This window comes from Tyto alba, unplaced genomic scaffold, assembly GCF_018691265.1.
Source record: "Tyto alba isolate M040663 unplaced genomic scaffold, T.alba_DEE_v4.0 Super-Scaffold_13, whole genome shotgun sequence".
NCBI classification, from domain to species: domain Eukaryota; kingdom Metazoa; phylum Chordata; class Aves; order Strigiformes; family Tytonidae; genus Tyto; species Tyto alba.
This window is the reverse complement of record NW_024881275.1, coordinates 18,339,205-18,365,008: the sequence shown is the minus strand read 5'-3', so window position 1 is coordinate 18,365,008 and position 25,804 is coordinate 18,339,205. Positions and strand designations below refer to the sequence as shown.

General features: G+C 40.0%; 1 protein-coding gene across 6 annotated transcripts in view; it reads left to right on the top strand.

Annotated features, from left to right (window-relative positions):
• Positions 1-25,804, top strand: part of SEMA6A (semaphorin 6A) — a 117,103-nt gene that overhangs the window by 46,836 nt on the left and 44,463 nt on the right. For all 6 annotated transcript variants that reach the window (XM_033000971.2, XM_033000974.2, XM_033000968.2 and 3 more), the window contains exons 2-10: positions 5,318-5,455; positions 8,109-8,226; positions 13,338-13,398; positions 14,914-14,976; positions 15,832-15,933; positions 18,692-18,782; positions 21,738-21,857; positions 22,914-23,002; positions 23,900-24,117. In XM_033000971.2, coding sequence (XP_032856862.1) covers positions 5,356-5,455; positions 8,109-8,226; positions 13,338-13,398; positions 14,914-14,976; positions 15,832-15,933; positions 18,692-18,782; positions 21,738-21,857; positions 22,914-23,002; positions 23,900-24,117 — 962 coding nt within the window. In that variant the 5' untranslated portion in view covers positions 5,318-5,355. The remainder of the gene's footprint in view (positions 1-5,317; positions 5,456-8,108; positions 8,227-13,337; positions 13,399-14,913; positions 14,977-15,831; positions 15,934-18,691; positions 18,783-21,737; positions 21,858-22,913; positions 23,003-23,899; positions 24,118-25,804) is intronic.

Genomic DNA, 25,804 nt, shown 5'->3' with positions numbered 1-25,804 from the left:
TTTCCAAGGGCTTAGCCAAAGGAGATGAAGGATTCTTGCCAGCCTCGCATGGCAAATCTGTGCCATAGCAGGGAACAGCAATCAGGTCGGCCGACTGGTTTCTGCACTCTGCCTTCAGTGTGGCAAAACATGTGCTGTGTAGCTCAATACATGCTTTTTTACGTATGGGTAGATAGATCTTGCTCTGTAAGTCTCTTTCGATGAGACACTGAAGTAGGACTTGGGTTTCTGCTTTACTTGTGTGCCTTTAAAACTCTTACCGTAGAAGGATCACAAATCTTTTTGTTACCTCTGCTATGCAACTCAAATCAGTTTCTTCCCTGGCTTTTTATGGTCCTTTTGTTTCTCCTAGGGTAAGAAATGCTGAATGTGGTGAGAAGGGTGGTTTGCTGAGTATTTCCAGGGCCAGTTCACAGGCGTTGCTACTTTTCTGATCATGCATTTTTCCTTGTGCAGTAGTTCATACTCATCTGGCTTCAGTTTTTAGTTTCCTCACTGTTTGATTAAATTATGTTACTTCTTACTAGACTTACTGTCTTTTTGAAGAATAAGTTATTTCTACGTGTTTGCAGAAATGAAAGAATTTGTTTAAGACCGTCATGGTTTTTTATGGCTATTAGGTTTTCTGGTCTTGCCTCATGCATAACACAGACCATTGAATTTTGTCTGGTAATTCTCACATTAAGCTTAATAATCTGTGGATCGAAGTGCAGCTGTCGTGTATGAACACAACTCATCATGGTATAAAGAAGGTTTGTAATAAATGAATATAACAAGATCTGTCCATTACTGAGCAGGCTTACCGTGCCATGGGAAAATTCTGAGATGATTACATACTTTGATTTTACTTGGAGTTACTCTGGGGTTAGCTGAACGTACAGCGAGGCCAAAGCAACAAGATGGGAAATTTTCGAACATGGAAGACAATCCCTGTCAGTAGTTATTTATGGATGTGTCTATGCAGTCATAGCTGTTGCTGTTGGATTTGTTCTCAAGCTCAAGTCTGGCCTTACATTTTCATGGAGTTTACCAGGAAATTAGCTCTTCCATTTAGGATTTTTCATCTAATGTGTATAACCTTTCTGGAACTTAGAAGATGTAGATATAATAACCTGGTTACTAGGGTATTATGTCAGCATCCATGTCATCATTTCCTTATCCAAGCAGCTATTCTATTTGTATTACCACCCAGAGTGTTGTTCGCTAAATGCTAAAAGTATCAGACAGCAAAAAGCAGAGCTCACTATGGTGGCTTCTTGTTGGCTCAGATAGCCATGGATAGCCATAGTGGAGGGCGCTTGGCACTGAAAAATCAGACTTTTCTCCTTAATTTGGAATGGTCATTACTTTTTTAGCTTCAGAAACTTCTCCATGTCAGCAGCATGTTTTTAAAAAATTAAATGTTCCTCTATCAAGCATGTATCTGTGTGTGGCAGGGTATGTGTATATGTACATGTATGTATATATATATATGTATATGTATGTGCATGTGTGTATATATGTATGTGCATGAGTAAATATAATACTAATAGCAACTATATTACACTAGTATCCAAACTTCCTACTTAGAAGTGGTTCACCTTTGTGCTGCAGTGTACAAACTGAAAAAATTTATTCCATCTAGGAAGGCAAAACTTTGATTTCTAGATACATTAAGAGATTATATGGTTTATTTATACTTAATCGTAATATGACAAAAAGGTTGGAACACGGAAGTAACCAGAACAAGTCACCTTACATAGGCATTTGAAACCATCAACTTCAAAAATAAGAATCATAGCATCAAAGTGTCTGGCATAAAGTTGCATTTACATTGGCCTTAGGCATTCAAGAAGCAGATTGGTTGGGATTTTGAAGCTTGGAAGAAATCTATTCCACCAGTTCAATGTCTACAAGTGATTTCATTATACACAGATTCTAAAACATGCTCCTAAATATTTGTAAGGCTGTATTTTATTAGCATGTCTGCTGATAAAAGAACACCACCAAAACACACTCTTCTTGCCACCACTAGCTTCTGTCAACAGGAGTAGTAATCATGTTTTGAACAGGGAGAACTGGAGACCTCAGAGACAGTTCTCTCTCAACCGGTATGGCTTATTGCAGGCCAGACTGGACTGCAGTGGTCTACACTGGCTGAGGATCTCTCCATCGATGTTTGCAAAACTTTTATTTGGAGTCAGTGCCTGTACTTGCTCAGCATCACTGTCTAGCTACTCATGCTTCATCAGACACTTCGTTCACAAGCACTTTTGATTAGAAAGTAGTTTCAGCACAGTTGCAAGTGAGAACATTTGCATCACTCCCAGGAGCCTAACCAGAGCTGAGTATTTGCTGAAAAGGAAATTTTTACTAAAAATAAGTGTGACCTTCTTGAATCAGCACTTTTCGGAAATTCCACTGGAACAGTACAGCTCTCTCCTCCATTGTAAGAACAGCAAAAGTAACACTATGTTTGAATAATTACCTCCTAGTAAAAAGCTGCCTTTGGGTGCAACTTGAGTCACACTCAATGTTACTACATTGGTGCAGGCATTGATACAGATGTACAGATCACCTGAATCATTGGTAGATCAAAGTAGACATTTTGTATTTACGCTGCATAAATTTGAACAACTTCTGGTTGCTGTAGTGTTAGCACTAGAGCAACAGAGAATTATGCTTTTTTCCTCTCTTATCCCTCTTTTCTTCCCCAGAAGCTACCCATAAGGATGACTGAGAATTTCATACCCTTAAAAACCTACTAATCTAGTCTTCGTTAGAATGCAATACGTCAGTTCATTTGTCAGTTAATTCTCTCAGGTAAAAGGAAAAAAATATCTGGCCCCGTAACGTACATAAATTGACAAAGTAAGTGTGCTGGGCATTGTTCATTTTCACGGAAGCTGTGGCCCATATATATTTACACAGAGCAGTACACATGTCTGTAGGAGAAGTAGGTAAGGATGGTGCAGAATCACCCATGGGAAAAGTTTTTTAAGCTCTGAAGCGGAGTGGAGTGGCAGTGATCTGTCTGCAGTACCGTAATGCTTTCCTCATAGCATGCACACGTTGTTAGATAGCAGATGATGTGCTGATAGGGAGTAACAGAAAGCAGCTATTCTTATGCTTCAGAGTCTCACTGTGAGCCAAGTGGTTTGAATTGTCAGTCTGCAGACTGATAATGTGGATGAATAAGGTTTGAGTGGAAGAACTGGATTGTGTGATAAGTCCTTCCCTTTTAAACTGTTGCTCCTCATGCGCATTTCAGGAAAGACTTCTGCATTGGACTGTAACAATTTCAAGAAGGAAAGAATTCCAGTCTATTGTTGTATAAAGATACAACAACAGCACTTTGTTTTGTCACTTTGTAGTGTACCCACAGGGGCAATATTTTTGAAGTGTGAAAATTACATTTCAAAAAAATGTGTGGAGACAAAGGAATTAACCCCTTTAATGTGTATATCTTACTTTTAATTCAAACCTTTTGAGGGAACCTGTGTTTCCAAGTATTATATTTACTTCTACTGCTTATTTCTACTTTGGGCATTCCTAAGGGCCCCAGATGATGTTTCACTGTGCGTGGAAACAAATAGAAAAAAAACAGTTCCTGCCCTAGAGAGCTAACAGTCCAGACAAAATGTAAGAGGTGATTAAAGAGACAAATGGAGGAAACAGGTAAAGAAAGTGTCTGCAGGCAGACATAGCTGTGTCAGTAATCATACACAGCTATCGGCCTAACCAGTGCTAGATGGAAATGCTTCTCTTGGGGCTTGTATGTACTATCTTCTAGTATGCATTCTCACATAAGGTTTAATAGACAGACAGTGTCTGCGTTGTGCTGCATTTATTCTTGCTATTTTTATCCTTTGCCACCTGTCTGACGCTTTGTTCAGTTAAGGTGTCAGTCATTCCCTTACTTAAATTTTATTTTTTCTAGCCTCAGTCTAACTCAGTCTCTCAGTTATTTTGTTAATAGAAATAGAGAAACAGCCAAGTTTCCAATTTGTGTGTTTGAATAATAGTAGGCAAACACAGAGTATAATAAATCATTAGTCCTTATGGACTGTATCACCCTGCAACAGAGGCCCTATTCCAATCCAGTTATAGGAGCTGAAATTTTATTTGAAAGCAAATATCTGATAAGGCAAATTGATTATTGTGACATTTTTCAATTGGGTAAAAGATGAGGAATCAGCTGTGTCTGTGAAATTAAAAATGAAAATGCAACACTCAAGACTTGTTAATGCTTTTTTTGGCATTGAGAAAGGAGGCATAGGTATCTAGTATTAAATGGTGTTGCAGAAGGGCAAGTTAGCACTTTGTTTGCCAAATTAAGTTTCAAAGACTATGTAGGTTATGAAGTTTGACTTTCTGCCCATAAATCTTGAATGACTGACAGACTACTGTAAAGTAGCTTTGTTCAAAAGAAATCTTTGGCAGACGGCATCAAAGGTTTGAAACCCTGGAAGGGATAAAAAGAAAACCCCACTTTTACACTGATTTCCCCTGCAGATCAACATCTCTGTGAAATTTGCCTGGGAATTATGAGCTATTTACTGTATTATGTGCTGTTTTCTTTCACTATATCCAAAGGCCCCTGTGGTTCCTTTTATCTTCAAGATTTAAGGATATTTTTGTACATGAAATGTGAATGAGTGAATGCGTCAGTTGAACACGGGGAAAAAAAACACTGGTTTTAGACAGTTCTGTTCTCCCTTATTTTATCACAAGTTGGAGTATTAGTTTTATGGCACCTAAATTTATGGGTACATATTTTTATGGTAAAGCCCAATGACATGTTCTGCACGCTCCATCAAGCTCTCTCAGTGTTTCTTCACTTGATTCACAACTCTGCAGGGTATGAATCAGTCCCATAGTATAACCCTTAATCTCTTTTTAACCAGAATAATGTAGTGTGCTTTTTTTTTTTTTTTTTATTTATGGTGTGTGTGATCATGTCATCATCTGATTATGTAAACCAAAGAAAGGGAAAACAAAATATTTCTGGGAAAACTCTTGTCAGCTGTCAATCAGTGCAGGAGAAGAAGTTTCTCTATTGCATAAAAGCAGCTGCGGCAGAAAATTCTTTGTAACTCACAGATACTTAAGTCTATCCTCAAGCAAAATGTGGCACCGCTGGAGCATAGGCTAAAGAGGAACTGGCCTGTTAGGGCAGTTTCTACTTAGAAACATGACATACCTCCTCAGGTATGGTCAGAGGCTTGAGGAGTAGGAAAGCTCCCTCTACTTTCCATTGACTCTTTTTAGCTCTCTGTATGCAGTGGTTAAAACTGAATTGACAGAAGGCACTTAAGCCCTTGTTTGTCCTCCACAGGGTGAAGTGAAGAAGTGAAGCCTCCCAGCTGAACTACTATGAGGTCAGAAGCCTTGCTGCTATATTTCACACTGCTACACTTTGCTGGGGCTGGTTTCCCAGAAGATTCTGAGCCAATCAGTATTTCGCATGGCAACTGTAAGTATAAGATGGTAGAAGACTTAATTTGCTTAATATTGATCATGGGACTTCAAATCAACAGTATTTTGTTACAGTTGCAGTGAATAAAGTTGTTTTTCTTGGCATCTCCCAGATTAGCCAATTTACGTTCTCAGATATTGATATAGGAACACAACTTATGTTGATTTATGACTACTGGGTGGTAAACTGCTTGATCTTCCAAAACCATAGCTGTTCTCCTTCTCAAACAGAGACACTTCAGTAGCATAATCAAATATCTTGCTCTATCCAGCAGCAAAGGAAGGAAGCCTTCTCCCTGCCCCCATCCCCTAATCAAAGTGTCCGCCACCTGACTTGTAAAAATGTAGTTCTGGATAATCAGTGAAGCACCCGAGAGTATCAGACATAGCACACTAAAGTGTCTGAGCTCTGAAAATACAATTTGTTGATCTAATACAAATAATTGAGGTTACTTTTTTAAGCTTAGATGGATTCCACTTTAGCATTAGGCATATTTTGCTAAGCAGAAATGTAGCTAAAAACCAAATCAAGACAAAGAATCTTCTGTAACAGGATCTCTCTTCTTTCTTACCAACAGTAGTTGGCAAACTCTCCAAAATCTAGTGTAACACAGACAGCTGCGAATCAGTATTGAGATTTTCTGGCTAAACAGGTGGAGAGTTTTCTGTTCATTTCTCCGTGCAAGTCAGGCTTAGCATAAATGATTCTCATTTACCTCAGCTCAGTTACGTTTACTGCAAAAAAAAAAGTCTTCTGAAGTCCCAAAGGTCCAGATGTTTAAAAGGAAGTCTTTAGCACCTGGGTCTGTAAAAGTATGCTAAGGAGTAGCAAGTCAGCAATGAGTAGGCTTATATTTAATCCTACTTTGGATCAGGAATTTTATTTTAAAGTGAATCTCTTGACTGTCCTTGGTTCCTGTGTGTTGGGGTGGCCTTGGCACCCATAGACCTGTCATCTTGGGTAACACCAAGCTGGAAGACAGACTCCAGGGGTGCGCTTGATGTGCTTCAAATGCTAACAGGCAACAGGGATACAAAAACAGAGCAGAACTGCTCTGAAGCAAACCCTGCTGAACCATGTCTAGTGTGACCACTGGGTCTTTAGCACCAACATTTTCAGCTCCATAAGGGTGATGCTAATCATCCTTGCTAATGCAGAAATAGTCAGTCTTGATCCTGTTGGAGAAATGGAACTTTTTCCTCTGTGGCATGGCACGGCATGCTAAAGTCCACATGAATGTGTGGACCCCAGCTTATGCTAGATCCATGAGTTACAGAGGAAATGGTAGTGGACAGAGGACAGCCTGACAGTTAAACTTGGCACTTTTCATGTAGGGCTTGGTCAGAAGGATTAAACTTCTGAACATAAATCCTGCCTGGGCTCTCTTAATTTGTTTCTCCAAGAGTTTTCAGCATCTGGTTTGCGGGGAAGTTCCCGTATCTATCCAGTTTTACCACCGGGCTTTTTGACACATGGCATTCTCAGGTGCTTTGCTGAAGCCATGCTGTGAATCAATACTTAACAGGGAAAATACTTTCAGAGGAGAGTAGCTGAAAACACTAAAGCAGTAGCTGAGTTTCTGAAAAAAAAGACTCCCTCAAACAGCTCCAGGTGTCTGGGAAAGCATATTGATGGGAAAAAGGCTCAGGTATAGCTAGATGCTAGTCAGCTCTGTAGCATACACATGCAGCAGTTCTGCACTGGTGATGATGCTCATCAGAGGTTTATCCTACTCCTATCTTCCATCATTTTGTTTAATTAGCTAGCTTCCTAGTTGGTGCATCTAGATGTCTCACATATACGTATGAAGTCTAATAGCAAGGTGACCCTTTGTCAGAACTGTTCGCTGTCGTTACAGGTTGTACACACAGATTATCTGGGGGGCAGCCACGCATCCCATGTATGCCAAGGTCTCACCAGAAAACTGGTGGGAATAGAGTGAATAAATGCTCTTGCCGACTGGTAGAGTTGAGGGGAAAGCTGACTTGCCAATAGCACAAGCTCACTTCAGGGCTTCCAGTCAATGTTGTTGTCCAGTTGCCAGAAGAATTGGAGTATCAGACTTGTTGCCAGAATAATATGCACTGACTTTGACTTTATACAGTTCAAGTGGTGGTTTCCCACCGTTTCTCAGAAATCCCCACATCTGTTCTATGATAGCAGTCCAGTCCTGTAGGAAACCCAGAGAGCTGGCAGTTTGAACCAAGGAGAGCCAAGTCTTTTGCTTTAACCACTACCAGTCCAGTCATTGTGGTGATTGATGGGCCGCTGTGAAACAGCTTTGTCCTGTTAGACACACTTTGGCAGCCAGGAGCAAGCATTTAAGCTCTGCAAGCAGTGAAAGAAAAACTGTGAGAAAGGGCCATGTACCTGTGTGCCAAGAGCTTCAGAACAGCTTTACGCTCTAAAAAAACTCACAATTTTTGTCTTCTACAAAGGTGATGACTTTCTCCTTTGCAGCTGCAAAGACTGTAACCTTGAAGAACTCTCTGGCCCTCTGTTCTCATGCTTTCCAACCCCAGGCTGTGCTGCCAGGGCACAACAGAAAACACAGATTTTGGCCGTAGCTGGGCCCCATGGTACTCCACGTTAGCACCATTTCAGCTTGTGATTCTCTTTTGACTCTGTTTTTTTTTTTCCTTTCTCACAGATACAAGACAGTATCCGGTGTTTGTGGGTCACAAACCAGGGCGGAACACCACGCAGAGGCACCGGCTGGACATCCAGCTGGTCATGGTCATGAACAGGACCCTCTACGTTGCTGCTAGGTCAGTAGTCCCCTGCTTTGCCTCACCTCCCTTGCTGCTTTCAGAGGAGGAAGGAGAAAATGAGGGATATTGGGAGTTCTTGCAGCCTGATAATAAGACATATCGGAAACCTTGTTAGTCAGCTAAGGTTCAGTTTTGTGAGGTGCTGAGCGAGTCCCTTCAGAACTACACACCTCTGCCTCCCTTTGAATCCAGCAAGAGGGAAGTTGGCAGAGAAATTGTTCAGCCCCACAGAGGAGTGAGTCCGTCCTCATCCCGTAATTTTGTTTGTGTGCACCATTAATGACATATTTTAGAGGATGATTCTTCTGGTGCACAAATGCATGTTCAAATTAGTGGTGTTAAACTGTAATGTTGCTGTTTTAGACATGTTTTTAATATCTTAAGAAAAAAAAGAGGCAAACATTTGGTGCTGTTCTTTTGATGTAGTCAGCAAGGTTAACTGAATTTGGTGTCTGGATTTTTTTTGAGATCTATACTGCGCAGATACAAGCACATGCCTTTTTATAAAAATTGCATGTAGAGCCACCCATTCAGTTTGCATATCTCAGCATGGCACCATCAGCTTCAGTAGAGCTACACCACTTTATACAGCTGCCAACCTGGCACAGATCAGACATTAACACTTCCTCTCCCTGCTTGTCATTAACAAAGGAGATTGACGATTTTAGAGTGGGAATTACCCAATGGATGCAGGATGAATGCAAGAAGGGTCCAGATTAGCAAGGGTGTGTAATCCAATTTAGGAGCTCTTGGACCCGGATCCTGTTTGGAACCTCCCCTGCAAGCTCCCGCTCCGGTAGCAGCTTGTTTCCTGCCTGTTTTCTGGTCCTTCTCCTCCATCAGAGAAATACACATCCTTCTGCCTGTGCCACAGAGAGTCAGGCTGTTTCTGCAGATGGGAGAAGTGGTGGGTGGGATGGCCAGGAGGTGAGAGGGAACAGCTGCTGAACAGGCAGCCTCTCACCACCAGCCCTGTCCTCAAAATCCTTGGCAGCCTCCGGGGGCTGCCTGGCTTTCTTCTCAAACAGCCACTCCCCATCTTCTGGGTGGTCAGATGTGTCCTGTGGTGGAGAGCTGCCTGCCGATCTCCACTTGGCACCAAGTAATTAGTTGTGTTACACCAGCAGAGTCACTGAGAGCTGTTTTTGCATAGTCCTGTTCCCAGCTGCTGGATGACTAGATTTCTACCTGTTCCTCTACCCAGGCATGAAGCTGTACCAGCTAAGGGTTAGCTTCTTTGGGCTTCTCACATACACCAGTTTGTATGGGGTCTGGATAGCAGAGCTCTAGGTTCTCACTCATGCCAAGCCCTTGCATTATGTCTGTGCAAAGAGCATGCATCCTTCTGCAGGAGCTGTGGTGGCATTGGTTGTAGGGCACAAAGAGCGGGCAGCCCCACGGCACAGCCTCCCTACACTTTGCCTGAGCTCCGGGATTGGTATTTTTGCTGCATTTAGTGTGATAATGAGTGGGGCGGAGGAGCAGGCTGGAGGGGTTTGAAAGGTGGTGGCAGCATTTCCTTCTTTTCATGGCTGAGTTCCCTTTGCTTTCCTTATTTGTTTTTCTTTAAATTAGGAAATTATTTGCAGTGAGAAGGTGGTAAATCCGCTTTGTGGATTCTGCTCTGCTGTATTCATAGTTTGTTCCCAGACTGAGGCTGACGCAATTAGACTGTCTCAGTGCCCAAGCAACTGGCATTACAGCAGGGAAACCCAGCAAAACGTTTTGGGATATGAAACCACTGTATGCACAAATTATATAAAGAATGCTAATATTTGGGGGATAGTATGTGTACTCGCCTGTGAATATGCATTCTTGCATATTACGTGGCTATATATTTGTATAAAATGGTTTACTACAATGAGAGTGCTTATATACTCTTGTGGTCCTGTGACCTACAAAAAAGAATAAAGACCTGGTCTGTTTTGTACTTACACCAGCACAAAAAAATCTTCTTATACGTCTTTCATTTGGTAACTCAAAAACTCTTTAACATATTCTTTTCCCCCTCCACATGTTACTGAATAAAATCCCTGCTGGGCTGAGAAGCCTCTATAATACAAGTTAAAATTCAAAGGTCATTTTTCTCTTTAAGTAATAAACTTCAGAAAATGAGTCACCCTTTGATAACTAGTGTGAATGAAAGTTTGTAACTGCAATACTGCATCTTCTTTAGAGGTAGTAGTAAATCTGGAGACTGAAGCAAATATGTACACAATCAAAGGTGTTTCTCAAAGAGTTTTGTAGCAAGGTTCATTGAAAACTTAGCTATCATATCAGATGTTGCTTTCATGCTGCTTTGTTTAGACAGTGAAATATAGCAATGCTAAGTTTACGTTTGCACCCAATTATCTGAAAAGCAATCAAAACAAATGATTAAACATTGTTTTTATTTTGGGGTTGTTGGGTTTGGGTTTGGGTTTTTTGTTTGTTTGCTTGTTTTAGAAAATCCAGTGTTTTCTCTGCAGACAGTTTCCGTGAGCAGGAGAGGGCTAATTCAGATTTGAGAACCACCAACACTTTATTACTGAGCGACTGGCATACAACAAAATTTCTGTCTGTCAGTTGCTTATTTTGTCATAGGGGATACATGACTTCTGTATTAGTGATTACCAAATAATGTTGTGTCACTTTGGAAAGGCTCTAATTTATGTTATCAGGCAGAGATATCCAGCCAATATAAACAAGAATAACTCAGCCGAAGCTCATGAAGCCATGCTGTCCAAATATCTGGCTTGCAGTCTGCAAAGACCCAGCTCTGCTTTCTTTTTTTTCTCGTGGGAAGGGTACTCCTTCGCTGTGTCTCTCACACTCGTCCGCACCCGTGCACGCACACCCTTTTCTAAGTTTGCCATGTCTCCTCCTCCCATTGTCTTGTGCAGTGGCAGCTTTTGTTCATGTTATCTGCCATCCCTGGTGTATGTACAAAATGTTTTATTGAGCCCGCAAAGCATCGGGATAGCTCCCTCATTTGCAGTTACACATTTCCAGACGATGCACTGAGTGGCCAAGGGTCATGCACAGCCGGTGGCATTATTTAAATTCCCTTCCTCCACAAGATTATGCCATGGCAACAAAACTCGGTTCTGCTGACTGGAGGTGGGAAAAACGGAAACTCTAGGATTAAGTCAATTTGTGTTAGAATAACTTAATTAGCAGCGAGCTGTACACATACCACAGCTAGCAGATAGTAGGAGTTGGGCAGCAGTGGGAAAAGGAGGGCAGGGACAATCCCACACTGTTTGTAGTTAGAGAGCCCTCCCCTGAATTTGACAGCTCTTTTGCTCTCTGCTGACATTGTCAGCAACTACGTTTCACATATGGCATGAGAAAATTATATGTAATTTGCCTGATACTAACTCTTTTTCAAATGATCCTGTAACTTAGCATCTGAGTATTCTTCGAACTGTTTCTTGAACCAGAAAGTAAATCCTCTGAATGCTCTTTTATTGAGAGTGGAACTAAATAACTAAAGACTCATTTTGAGTACCACCACTGTATTTTCTAATTGTCTTGTTTAAAAAGAAAAAACCATAACCACTGGAAAGCAAGACTGATGATTAAAATCAAGAGCTATGCTGGAAGGAGGTTTTTAGAGCTCCAGTCGCACCTAATTTGCAATTCAAGAGATTTTGTTCCCACTTTTATATTGTAGGAGTGACAGCAACAAAGAGTGATGTACATAGAAAGGGAACGGTGCAGTAATCTATGAGGCTGATATCATGCTAATAGGTAATTTTAGTTCAGCACCAACTCTGACCATTGATCTGCCAGTAAAGTCAGGCAAATAATAAACTGAAGCATTAAAACAATTTTGAAAGTAAATGGCAGCTCTGGTTTTACAGAGTCTGGAGGAGAAGAAAACCCACAACTCCTCAATTTGGCATCTTACTAAGCAAACAGCCTCAAGCGCCATAGCAGACAGTAGATTTTTAAAAGCCAGTTCCCTGCAACAATGCTGCCTCTTTTCTCCACGTTAGAGAAGTGTTGCTTATTCCTCTTATAGCAGTATTTTGTGTTTGCTTTATTTAAGAGACTAGCACTGTTGCCCCAAAACCCAATAAAATTAAGCTAACCTTGAAAGCAGGGATTTCTAAAATGGAAACAGTCTGTATCCTACTTTCCTCAGACCCCTCCAATGCTGTGGATCGTGCTCCAGCTGCACAGCTTCCTGCATTTTGAAAAAAGCCAATGTTATTTCAAGGAAAAATAAGATACGCAGTCCCAGTTTGATGTGGCAGTTACTACAGCATTGTGGGTTGGTGGGTTTTTTCAAACTTTAAGTTCCATACAGAGATGTCCTTGTTCTCAGTTTACACAGAGGAGTATGTTTAAAAATATCTCTTTACCTGAGTAGCTGAGTCTATTTCCTCTTTCCAAGGAGAGATTGGCAGTGAATTTGTAGAGAGGGACAGGTTCTCAGGAAAACAGGAAAGTAAATGCAAGCAGGACATGTGAACTTTTTTCATAAGAGTATTTTATATTTTAGTTTGGCCACCAGTGTGTGAAGAGAAGAATGATTTCTGGGAATAGTTTTGTGGCTGTCAGCCTTTTGCCTACCATCTTGTCAATCAAATTATCACAGCTGAGGTTAGAGACATAATTTAAAAAAAAAAAAAAAAAAAAAAAAAAAAAAGAAAGAAACATTAACCTCTCTTTAATCCTGAATGGCTAAATGTGGCACAGTGACTGCAAGCCTAGGAATCTGGAAAAGACTGCCTATGAGCTATTGCAACTGATTTCAGGATACACAAAAACATCTGTATGCTAGATCATGGCATCTGCTGTAGGACCTATAGAGCAGAAATTATATGAGGCTCATCTCCATTCCAAAATCTCATTTGTTGAAATAATTGCTTTTGGGAAAGAATCTTGCTTTGAAGTTTTGTAGCATTTTTCTTTTTTTCTTAATGGGAAGTAAAAGAGTTTATATATGAAAGTGCTTTTCTGGAAGAAGCAGGCGATGCTGCCAGTAATGTTCCCCGGTAAGACCTGTGATCTTTTTTTGAATGGATTATGGATTATCTTGTGATAGATAACTCTCTTCATAGAAAATGAACTGTCTGACTACTTCATTTGATTTTGCATTCATTTGCCTTTGTTTCCAGGGACCATATTTATACCGTTGATATGGACACATCACATACAGAAGAAATTTATTTTAGCAAAGTAAGTAGCTTTTATTATCATCCAGAAAACAAGGACACTAGAACAAGCTTCAAATAAATAGGAAGATGACATTGTTTCAAACAACTTGCCAGCACTGCTGTAAAAACTGTAATAAGCAAGTAAGATGGCATTGCTAATCATATTTGGGGAAAGCTAGAATAGCAATCATGTCCTCTGTGAATTTCTGATAAGTGATTTAGCTGGGCTGATAAGCAATCCGTACTGAAATACAGTGGGGTCCCTGATGGAACATCTGTCAAACATCTATTCATTTATATTCAGCATTTTTCTATAAAAGCTATACTATCCCAATTAAGTATACTGATACTTTCATCATAAAAGGCCAGTGGTATTTACATATTTTCATGCACACAAATTTTATTCACTCATGCGAGTACTCACTAAATAAAATCTTATTATAACATCACTTTGTAGATGTATTCGCATTATCTCCATGGGAAGTTACATTCAAACTAAGAAGAGCTTTGTCTATATTACCATATTGTATATTAGCATAAACATACTAGAAATAATCTCCCATCCGCTCCTTTGCATTGCATTCATATAGTGTAATATGTTCCAAATACATCCTTGGTCCAACAGAAGGTCTTACAAATTTGGGCATTAGATGAATTCCACCGTAGGAGGGGGCAGTGTTTCATTATAACTGTGAACGATCCTGAAGATGAGCTTATACCCAATTACTCTCAAAGTGAGGGCATGGGCTTGTAATGGAAATAATCATTTATGGTTACCCATTCAGCTTGGAGCCTTTCGTGAATTCACAGTGCCTTGGTTTACTGATGGGAAACGCTGTCAGGGCTATTGTGTCAGTAGTGTCTAAGGTGTTACTATCTTAGGCCATATGTTTTTAAATAAAGTTTTATTATAGTTAATCAGCCTACCACATTTGACCACCCCTGAAACTCACCACAAAAAATCGATGCTGGGATTTACCTGTAAATGTTCTGTAGGAAGAGTGTTAGCAGATGAAGTAAGCAGTGTCTTGATAGGTGGAAGGGTCTCTAAGTCTTTTAGTTGAATTGAAGTGATCAGCATTACCTGAATTTGATTTCTTTGCTAGTCTAAAATGTCATCTTCCAGAATACGTACTCAATTTAGAATCCAGTTAGGGTTTATAGTCCATAAATGTATTTTCTGATTGGCAGAACAAGATCAAATTAAAAGCAGAAAGCATCTAGTACTTTTAAGAAAAGTGCACATATTTTTGAAAGTTGGCCTATTGATGAAATCTATTGGTTTAGGCTTTAAAAAAAAAAAAAAAAAGACAAAACATAGGTCTCTAGTCAAATGAGTAGATGACAACACAAAATTAAGTGAATGCTCCACATCACTGATCTTTCACTATTGTGGTGAATTAATCATGGGGAAAGGGTGCAGAAAGCTTTCAATAAATATATGTTCAACAGCTAGTCTCCCCTAAGGGACTTCTACTTCTGAAATCAAATGCAACAACCTCTGGGCTCTAATTGATTTCTTTCTTGATCCTTGTAGAAATTGACATGGAAATCTAGACAAGCTGATGTAGACACATGCAGAATGAAGGGAAAACATAAGGTAGGCAATTTTCATTTCTTCTGCATCTGCCACTTCAGTTTAGTTGCTTCACTATTATCTCAGGCTGCTGTCTGTGATGTAGAATGGATCATGCCATTCACTTCTTGCCAGTAATTGCTTTTTCCATCAACTTACTGAAAGCCTTAATTTGGAAAAATAGTTTACTTTTAATGTGATAAAACATTACGACAGGAGCCACAGCAATATCCTGAAACACTTAAAGCACTGAGGATTTTGGACATAATGCTTAGTGTACTGGTTTTGCTTACCATTGCTTCAAAAGCTAAGTGCTGCTGTCCGTCCTCCTTCAGGAATTTACTGAGAAGTTTGTGTAAAACATCAGAAAGCATGAATGTGTACAGTTGTAAAAGGACTGTTTCTCACACCAATTTTACCTTACTGTAACATGTGACTTATACAAGTGGCATTAGAATTAGATGGAGACTCTTTCATTCTTTACACCTCCTTCCCCTTCTAGTTAAAGATACTTTATGCCAGTACATTGCATTGGTGATAGTACTGTCTTACAGCCACATAGATGAGAAGATCAGGTTTATCACTCTTGAGGAAAGCAATACCTTTCAGACAGAATTCACCTGTGTGAACAATAGCAAAATCAGAGCTATAATATGAATGTCATATCTTCAGTTCTTTGTAACCATTTTTAAACCACTGGAATATAAATCAGTTGCATCTTGCTCATTGTCAGTTAAACATAGTTGAAATAAAGCCCAGAATATCACAGTGGCTACCAGCCAATTTCATTTTAGACCTGACAGTGAAATATCATGGCATAAAAATAAAGCCAGGCACCCAAAATGCAGTAGTTGAAACACTTTTATTATTTTTCTTCAGGATGAATGTCATAATTTTATTAAGGTTCTCCTAAAAAGAAATGAGGATACACTGTTTATCTGTGGAACAAATGCATTCAACCCTTCTTGCAGGAACTACAAGGTATGTGATCTGTTTGTGGGATTTCATTTATGCCTTGTCTTTCTGTTGGATTTATTGTGACTATGCTGGTAACAGCATGAGGTTGTCATTCAACAGTGCATCATTCAACTCCGCAGCATTTATCCTGACTTGTTTCAGTGATACAGAGCTCAGTATTGATTTGATTTCTGAGGATTGCTTGGATTGATTACTTCTTTGCAACTCCTGCACATCAAGAGTTTATTGCCACTTTGCATTGCCCTCCATAGGTGCAGAGTCCTTCAGATCCCTGCTTGGGGATATGGTCACTCCTCAGAAAGTCTCTACTGTGCTGTTATGGTCACTCCTCAGAAAGTCTCTACTGTGCTGTTCTCAATCTCAAAGCCAGCTCTCAAGATGCTTGGGGGCTTGACACAGCAAAACCTGAGAAATTTAGTGTTGGGGACCCAGCAGACATGGAAGCTGTGGAGATTCTATGGCATTGTGTGCTGTAAAAGTGACTGACAGCAGATCTCTACAGGGGAAGGTACAGCAGGAGGGTCATGTATTCCTCACTAGCTGGGGACCTGCAAAGCCAAAACATCATCTAGAGCAGTGTAGAAAACTGTGCTGGTCCATGGATACTCGACCTTAATTCCTTGACCCCAATTTCTTTCTTTGACATGGTGAGTCTCTGTTATCTGTATTTTAACACAGCCCATTTATTCAAATATTTTCCATTTTCTCAAGCTTGCACCAGTATAATCTGATATAACCCCCAACAGTTAATGTCTCTGGAGTAGCTTTGAAATTAATTCACTTAGGCCCCTGATATCTAGGCTCTGCTTTTCCAGGCACTGCTTTGTCCCACAGGTCATTTCTCATCCATCTTTAGGAAAAAGAAAATTTAGCTTTGCTAATGGTGCTTCTGATAACGTCATAGCACAATTCTCATTCATGTGATTGGGTTCAGAGTTATTGTAAAAACAGAGCAAAGACATTAACATCCAGGAAAATTAATTCCTTAGTGGTATTTGCTGTGACTGCTGCTTTTCCTTGCTCCTTCTGCAATGCTGCCTTACCTTGTTTAGCCACTGTGATGGTTATAGTCTAGGAAACACGGGAGAGAAGACAGGGTAGTCTTTTCTTTCAGTCTGTGAAGGAAGAATGAGATTTGATAAAAATACAAACCTGCGTCACAGTAACTGTGTGGTACAGGTAGCTGGTCTGTTAACAGCCATTTCTTTTCTTCCTTTCCTTGCATCCTGCACATAGCGATGCAATGAAGCTTCTCAGTCTCAGTGCTGTATTTAGTCTTCCAGCAGTTTGTCATTTTTTAGCTCTCAACACCATTAATGTGGCAACAAATCTCAACCCGTCCCCTTGATAGAAAGCTGTCCTTTAATACAAATACAAATTCCCATGCCATCCTGATGTAAGGGATATAAATGTCCCTCCTTACCCTTGCTGCAGGTGTTTCATTCCCTGTGATGCACAGCCCCTGCAGACTGTCTCACCCATTGCTGAGCTGGAGGGTCTGGATAGTGGTACCTCTGGGAGTCAGCAGAATGTCTCTCCAACACCTGCCCTGGCTTTTCCTCCATGTAATTCTGCATTTTATCAAGAGATCACTAAAGATATGCCAAACAGAAAACAGAGCTGTCCCTCCACCCTGCCAGTGGAAGTGTGGATGAGCCTGGGGTATGGAGCTCAGTGCAGAGAAAGTTGCTCAGGACTGTAACTCACTTCCTCTCTCTATCACATGAAATTCTTTTCAGCCCTTGAGTAAAGACAACTAATTCCATTCAGAGTGGATTTTGACAGGAAGGATACATGACAGAAAACAAACGATGACAAATCATCCACTGGAAGGCTTGGGTGCTATAACATACGAGCTAAAAGTTGATTGAAGTAGTTGATGGTGCTGGGTGGGTTATTTTTCATGCTCTGTGAATCTGTAGTGTATGTGATTTATACAGTATGAGCTGCTCAAGTTACTTGAATATGCTAGAAAGATTCTTATTCCCAAAATAGGGTCGTATAAAAATCTTAAAGAGGTAAGAGCTGTGCCTTTCCACTGTAGCTCACTAAACTCTCTTGAACTTAGCGTAAAGTTGATCTGTATATTGGTATCATTATCAGTGCCCAGGGTAAATTTATTTCCCAGGAGTTACACTTAAGCCTCAGATTTTACAATTCCTGCACAGATTAATCCTTGCCTGATGGTAAGAGGATTTCTCTGTGACACAGACTCGACTGATACAGTAAGACTTGGAGAGCATCCTTCTGAGTATGCAAATCAAGGAAGAGAGCACCACTGTTGAGACTAGAGCAGAAGGATCTCCGGACTTTGGGGAGAAAAATGCACACACAGATAATTGTCCTAGTGTTGTTTCTTCTGCCTGCTGTGGCTTGCAGTCTTTTCTGTGTATAAGAGCGCTTCTGTTGGATCACGGTTGAGGATAAATTTTGAATCCTTGCCAGAACCACAGACCACATAGCCTGCTACAATTCAACAGGAAGCTTGTGTACAGATAAAATATAGACTGAAGACTTTTGTAAAATGTGTTGGGGTAAGAGTCATTAGCTCCAAAAGAATGCCTGACTTACTGGATACACTTTCTTCAGACAGATTTTATTTAACACCATGATTTTTGTCAGGTTTTTAATTCATAGTCAGGAGCACGGTTAGAGAAAGGGCCTTCCTCCCTACTCAGCAAAGAAGAGACACTGCCATAAAGCCTCATCCTGGGTAAGAAGTTTTGTTTCTCTATCTGAGGAGCTCCCTTTTGTTTTTCAGATGGATACTCTGGAGTTCCTGGGAGATGAATTCAGTGGAATGGCCAGGTGCCCCTATGATGCAAAGCATGCCAATGTTGCGTTGTTCGCAGGTAACGTGACGGAGATAAACTTTTTGCTTTCTGTCCTGCAGCCCAGGCTTACCACAGAACTGTTCCTCTTGAGTCCAGATTTCCATAATCTAAAAGGTGGCAATGGGAATGAATAATGACTAAAAATAGGGGGCATAAGGAAATCACTAGCACAGAAGCCTTCCCTTTTCTGGGCTTAACTTCAGTATCATAAACATTGCCTGAAGCCTCAGTTTCCTGGTTCAATATTACAATATTTCCTCAATTCATGATAATATGATACCATGCCAGTGTGAGGCACCATTTCTGGCTGCATCCAGCTTCTGCAAAAGTGAAGGAAAGTGAAGGCTGTGTGAACTTTAATGAGAAGCAGGCAGGATATGCTCTTTAAGAACTCTAAGTTTAAGTTAACCTTCATAATAAAAGGAAGTTAGAGAACATACTGTGATGTGCCCTTTTCTAGATCTAGAAGTAAAGGGAAGGTGATTTTATTTTAAAGCAGAAAATGTCTCAATATGGTGTTACCAGCTGTTGTAGGCAAAAGAGAGAAGTGTGTTAGTTAATAATGATTTATGCTGCATGCAGCAGAATACAGTTAACTCTGATTTCTACTACAATGGTTAAAAAAATGTGAGTTCTTACCAGTGGGGTTAATTTGGGCTGTTGATTTTTTGGTGGCTTTGTACCTCTCTTTATGAATTCCTCATTAAATTTTTTCTTTATTGAACTTCTCTTAGTATGAACCCTGCTGATCTTTTCTCAGATTTGGCTGTAAAATAGGTGGTAAAGATAATACAGAAGTCAGCCATGATAACGTCAGCCCTTTTCAGCAGGTGTGATGCTAGGAAGCAGAGCCTGGGTGCTCATGTGGAAATACTTTAGCTATTTCTCTAAAGATTTAAGAGCGTGCAAGTATTACTTCAGCCACTCTCAACTGAAGCTGTGGCTGAAGGGTTTTATTAAGCACTGCAGTGTTTGAGGTCGCATCATCTGTCTCACAAAGGAGAGATTTTTTTATTTTATTTTTTTTTTTACTCTTTAGAGTGTAAATAAATGGGTCATTTTGTTCCAAAAGTAATGGTGATGATGGTGGTAGTAGTATGTAATTTCTTAATTACAGTAAAAGGAACATAAAGAAGAAATTTTCTGATTGTAGCACATAGTTCATAAACCATGGAAAGAGAGAGACACCTGCAGAGAAAGATTTATCCCATGTGTGTCAGATTCCCTATCCTTAGGGCAGTCTGAATGACCTACAGAAGGGCCTTTTTTACTCTACTGGTCAAGAAAGCATTTATGACCAACTTAATGTAAACATTTACCTTGCATGCAGCTGAAGTTTGGTAAGATGACTCCCATGCTGTCACTGAAGAAGTCCTTGCATTATTTGAAAATAAAAAGTATATTTATAGAAATGATCATACTCTTTCATGATGATTCAGAATAAATTTTATACTGTTAAAATAAAATCTTGTAGAATATAGCTTGGAAAACTGCTGGCTTCAGAAAATCACTGTTTGATATGCCATACAAATCGATACCCATGATAACTTTTCAGAGTGCAATGAAAAGCAGTTTCAGAGCAGTTTAGGGCATTAACCCAGCTCATCTGAGTCTACTGGGGGCACTTACATGAATATGGCTCTTCTTGCAGCCTGTAGCTGTTACGGCTGATATGTGCGAATTGTAATTGATCACGTGGTCTTCAGGAACTTGGCAGGAAAGAAAATAAATGTGTGATTGTATTAACATGAGTTCAGACATCCATATCTAAACAATTCAGCTTTTTATTCTATTTTAAAACTGTTTTTAGTATCTGCTTCTTTTTTGTAATTATTTTTTTCTGGTTTTGCTAAGGAAAAAAGCCCGATTTTAAATAGCCAAATAATGATGGGAATTGTGGGGCTCAGAACAAAGAGTACAGTCCTGCTAATAAAAACCAGTCTGATTTTTAAATCTTGAGCTGAAAGTAAATGTCGTCTGTAAGTGCAATGAGGAGAACTTGACTAGTAGAAACTTCTCTGTTTTGTCCTCAGTGCTGGTTCCTTCAGGGCCCAGCACCCAACATAACCTCTGTCAAAGGAGATGTAAGCCATTCTGATTTTTGTGTAGACACAACAGAGACAGAAGTTGCCATCCTCGTGCCATGATCCCAGAAGACATCAGTGTTCCAAGATCTGTCTCACACATGAAAACAGCACTGTACAGTTACCATGACCCACAAACGTATTAGACAACAAGTCAAGTGTCTTTTCAAAATGCCATTGGAGCTCATGCTTTTACTTGCTGATAGTTTTGCATCTTTTGGATGTCCTTAGGTGCCATTATGTAGACCCTTTCTTATCATTTGTCCTCTAGTTCTTTAAAAGAGAGGAATCCGTAATTCATGCAGAAAATGACTAAAACCCATTATAGAAAAGAAACATAGATAGGCAATCTGCATCCATCTCTTTGCATCCCTGTTTTGCCTAGTCTCCCTGCGTGCTATTTAATTTTTTGCTAGTGATCTTTGGCAGAGGAGAAGTGCTCTCAGAGGGAGAAATTTGCATATGTGTCAATTAGCTGACAGTCCTTAAGACCTGTCTGGTTTGCCCTCCCAGTTAAAACTAACAGTTCTGTTGCAGCTTCCCCATATTTATTTTGCTCACATACATAGGCAGAATTTATGAGTATTGAACCAGAGGCATGTGCAGGAAAAGTGGATAGGGTAGTTCAGTATGATTTACCTAAACTGGAGAAGAATTACTCCATATGGTTTCTTTTCCCATAGCATTCCTCTGAAATAACCATTTCGAAAACCGGTGATTTGCTTGTTCAGTGCTCAGTCTCATTTACCTAGTTGGATTTTTTCCCTTCAATGTTCCTAAGGCGATTGTGATGATTTCGTTTGCTCCGTCTCATTTGACTGATGAGAGAAAGCAATTATATTATTTCTAATGCTCCTCCCCCCTTGTTTCTTCTTTACTTCCTCCCTAGAGGGAAAGCTGTATTCTGCCACAGTGACCGACTTCCTTGCAATAGATGCAGTCATATACCGGAGCCTTGGAGACAGCCCAACTCTGCGGACAGTTAAACATGACTCCAAGTGGTTGAAAGGTAGATAAACAAAATGAAAAAAGCGGCATCTCTGATGAGAGTCTTGGATTCCTGACAGACCTCTCTGTCATTTCATTTCACCAACGTGTTCTGGCAGAAAGAACTAAATTACATCTTTTACTTAGACTGATCTGTTTATCTCTTTCCCTCTTCTCCTGACCTCAAGTTACTGGACCTGACAGAAACTGTGAGCACGGTAGATCAGAATATATATTCCAGCAGGCTTTCCAAGCTGAAATCCATCACTTCACAGCTGTTGAATGTAAAGGGTGGAACTTGCAGGGCTTGATGTGCTTGGGCCGTGTTTGAAAATATCACTGCCTCAGGACTGTGTTAGGTAACAGTTAGGGCTTCAGGAAGTATAGAGGGTTTGTCCTGTAACATTAAGATTCATCAATGAAAATAAAATTATGGGAATATTGCACAAAGCCTTTCTTTTATGGTTCTTAGGGACTGTACAGCTGCCATTGAATTAGGCAATTTCTGTACTCTAAATGCCCTCATTGTTAAGAACAGTGCTGTTTAGCTTCACGTAGGCGTTATGAATAGTTAGCATTTGGAGTGATTTTAACAGTGAGCAAAGCCATAGTTTGAGGTCTTTTTCTGCATGCAGAAATGTTTTGCCAGGTGTCAACTTTAGCTGTCCCACTTTGCTTGCTGATACAGACACGTGTGGGCAGAAACACTTACATGGTTTGTTATTCCCTCTACAAACAGTCTGCATGCAATAAAGAGCACTGCTTGGACCCCCCAGGCATACTGTTGTATATTGCCTCTTTACCTTTCCCCATACTCCACACAGGGCAGACCTACTAGTGGCAAACACTTAACTACCTTGCAGTGATGTTGCACAGACTTGTCCCCAGCTGTCCTGTCCCCAGACACTGATTTTTCTGCAGTGGTGATGTTGCTAGTTCTGAAAACTGAGCCAGTTTGTCTAATGCAGGCATTTCACCTTTGGATGTTCAGTGTGAATATATTTGGCTTCTTTTTGCATACTATATGCTGTACATGGTGTCTAAATAGGATGTCTTGTTTGATTTTTTTTTTTTCTAGAACCATACTTTGTCCAGGCAGTGGACTATGGAAATTACATTTACTTCTTCTTCCGGGAAATAGCAGTGGAGTACAACAGCATGGGAAAGGTAAGTGCAAAAACATTGCCTTGAATGACTTTGTCAGATTCAGGAGGAGGAAAACATATGCTATTCTTGGGCCAGTGCTGTTAGGAGTGACCTTGAAATGAGAACCATAAATCATAATGACAAGGTTATCATTTTGAGAAGATTCCTATCGCTCAAGCCAAAAGGTTGGCTGGAGTGAAACATTGCACTGTCTTGAAACAGGATGGTTTCTTACAGTGGCGGTGTATGCTGGAATCTTTTTTCTCGAATCATAAAAAGCACAAGGCAAATGTAGTTAGATCAGCACAGTAGGTAATTGTTAAAAATGGATTCCAAAGCACGGAGATATTTTTCTTTAAGAAATCTGAATTGGAGTGCTGAGTAAACAGGGGCAGGAATTTTGTACTCTGCCTTTCTGAAAAGAATAATTAAACACTTTCTGCATTTTTGCTAATTTCACAATAGCTTTCTGACTAAGCAGTCAGAAAAGCTGACCAAGGTCACAAAGGTGGAGGGCAGGAATAAAAGCCCAGCAAGATTTGCATAGTTTTTAAGTGCTGAAAACACAGGAGTCAGAGCAGGCAGCGTGGGTTGCAGGGATTGTGAATATAAAATGTGCTTTTGTTTGGGGAAATAGAGCTAAGCAGTCTGTATGGAAATGAGTTTTATATGGGTTGAGAACAGATCTCCTGAAGGATTTATGGCTGCATAGTAAATGCCACAGCCTTATCTTTTATAGCACACTGTTCCAAAGCTGAATTTTTCTGTTTCTTATTTGTCACAGATTATGAAAACGTAGGATTAAATTAAGCACCTTGCTGTCTTATTCCAAATGTTTTAAAAGCAGAATTTCAACAAAGTCTTTTAGTTCAAACAAACATTCAATTTTCTCCATTATTTTTGCTCTACTCCTTCCAGGTAGTTTTCCCAAGGGTGGCTCAGGTTTGCAAAAATGACATGGGAGGATCTCAGAGAGTGCTGGAAAAACAGTGGACTTCCTTTCTCAAGGCTCGTTTGAACTGCTCGGTTCCTGGCGATTCACACTTCTACTTTAACATACTGCAGGCAGTTACAGATGTTATCCATTTCAATGGCCGGGATGTTGTTTTAGCAACCTTCTCAACTCCATATAATAGGTAATAGGCGCAATAACCTTTTACCTTCTGTTTCCTTTATGTTTTGCTTTCCACTGCAGTTTCTTTTTACTATATGAAGGTACTAAAAGTGACTGCTCATACAATGTAATTATTATGTACCACACACTTAGTTTGTGTTTCATTTTAAGATACCCTGGTATTGCTTACTGCATTTTATATCTGATAATTTAGAGCAGCTTTCAGCCATTAACTATCTGGGCATGTTCTTGAACATACTTTACATGGGAATAATTCAGACTGGCCACCAAGAAGTTTTGCAGTGTGTAACTTGCAGAATGTTATTGCAAAGAGAAAAAACATTTTTTTTTTTTTTTCTCACAAAGGACTGGATCTGTCCTCTTTACATCTCAACCACCAAGAACCATGTTAGTACTCCTTCCTGTTATTTCATACATCCCTACTGACTCTTGCTTTTCCTCCTGGGACAGTCAGATCCTAAGCCATCCTGCTGGCTGAGGAGGAGGGTCTGCAGAACAGCTGTATTTCATTGTTCACATGGTTTTCCAAAAGCATCAGTTCATCTGCAAAGAATTTATTACCATTACACATTATAACATGTTTCTCCAGAAGTTATTAGCAGAGTAACTGTATCTAATTATTGAGGTCTCCTAGAGAAGTTAAAATAATAGTAACATTCTAATTAAAAAATATATTGCTGTTTCACAGAGTAGCATTTGGGCTGAAAGGGGAATTTTATTGCTGAAATTCATCTGTTTTTGCTGTATACTCACCACCTCTTGTCAAAGCCTGACCTCAGTGAGGTCATGCACAGAACTGACTTCAAATGAGAGTAAGCCGAGGCCTGTAATGTGTAACCACTGCTTTTGACATCAAAACAATAGGAACTGCAATAGAATAATGATGCCACCAGTAGGAAATAAAAGTTATATTAAGATGATCTCTTTTTATGCAAAGTGGCTTAATAAAAACAAGTGAACAAAGAGAGATTCACCATGAGAAAGTAGGTTGTGTCTTGAGATTATCTCAAAATTGAGATTGTCCTCCTGCTCTGTTGGTATTTCCTGTGGTGTGTCATGAATATTTTTTTTCAAAACATGCATTTTAAAATCTAAGCACTTGGTGTTAAAATCAAGGTACTATTTTATAGCCCCAGTTTTTGCCAGACATTGAAGATGACAGGAAGGCGCATAGGCTTGGAGACACCTCATTAGCAGACCTACCTCTGACATGGACACATCTCTCTCATTCTTACTCCACTGCAAAAAAGCTGCAACAAATATCTTTGGTGTCTGGAACAAAGATTACCCCTAGAGTGGGCTGGAAAACATCCCCCAGTCTAACCTGAGGTCACACAGGAGAGGAGCTGGTGATGGGTTGTAGTCCAGTGGTTGGGAGATGGCTTGACTGTGACCCACAATCCTCCATCCTTACGGCTTTATCACACTGTGGACCCACAAACTGCCATCCTCAAGAGTAAAATCTCTTGCAGTCTTCTCACTGCACTGGTCCCTCCGTCACTGTGTGGTTATGTGTTGAGAACAGTTCTCAGCATTTTTGGTTCTGTATAGCACACCTCAAGATTTTAGGGCTGTTTTTATTTTAGGGCTTAATTTAGCAAAGTGCAAAATCTAGCTGGAGTGGGTCTTGAGGTCTCTTTTAGGGTGAGGTCCTATGTGTGGCTAAATATACCCTCGACCAACTCTTA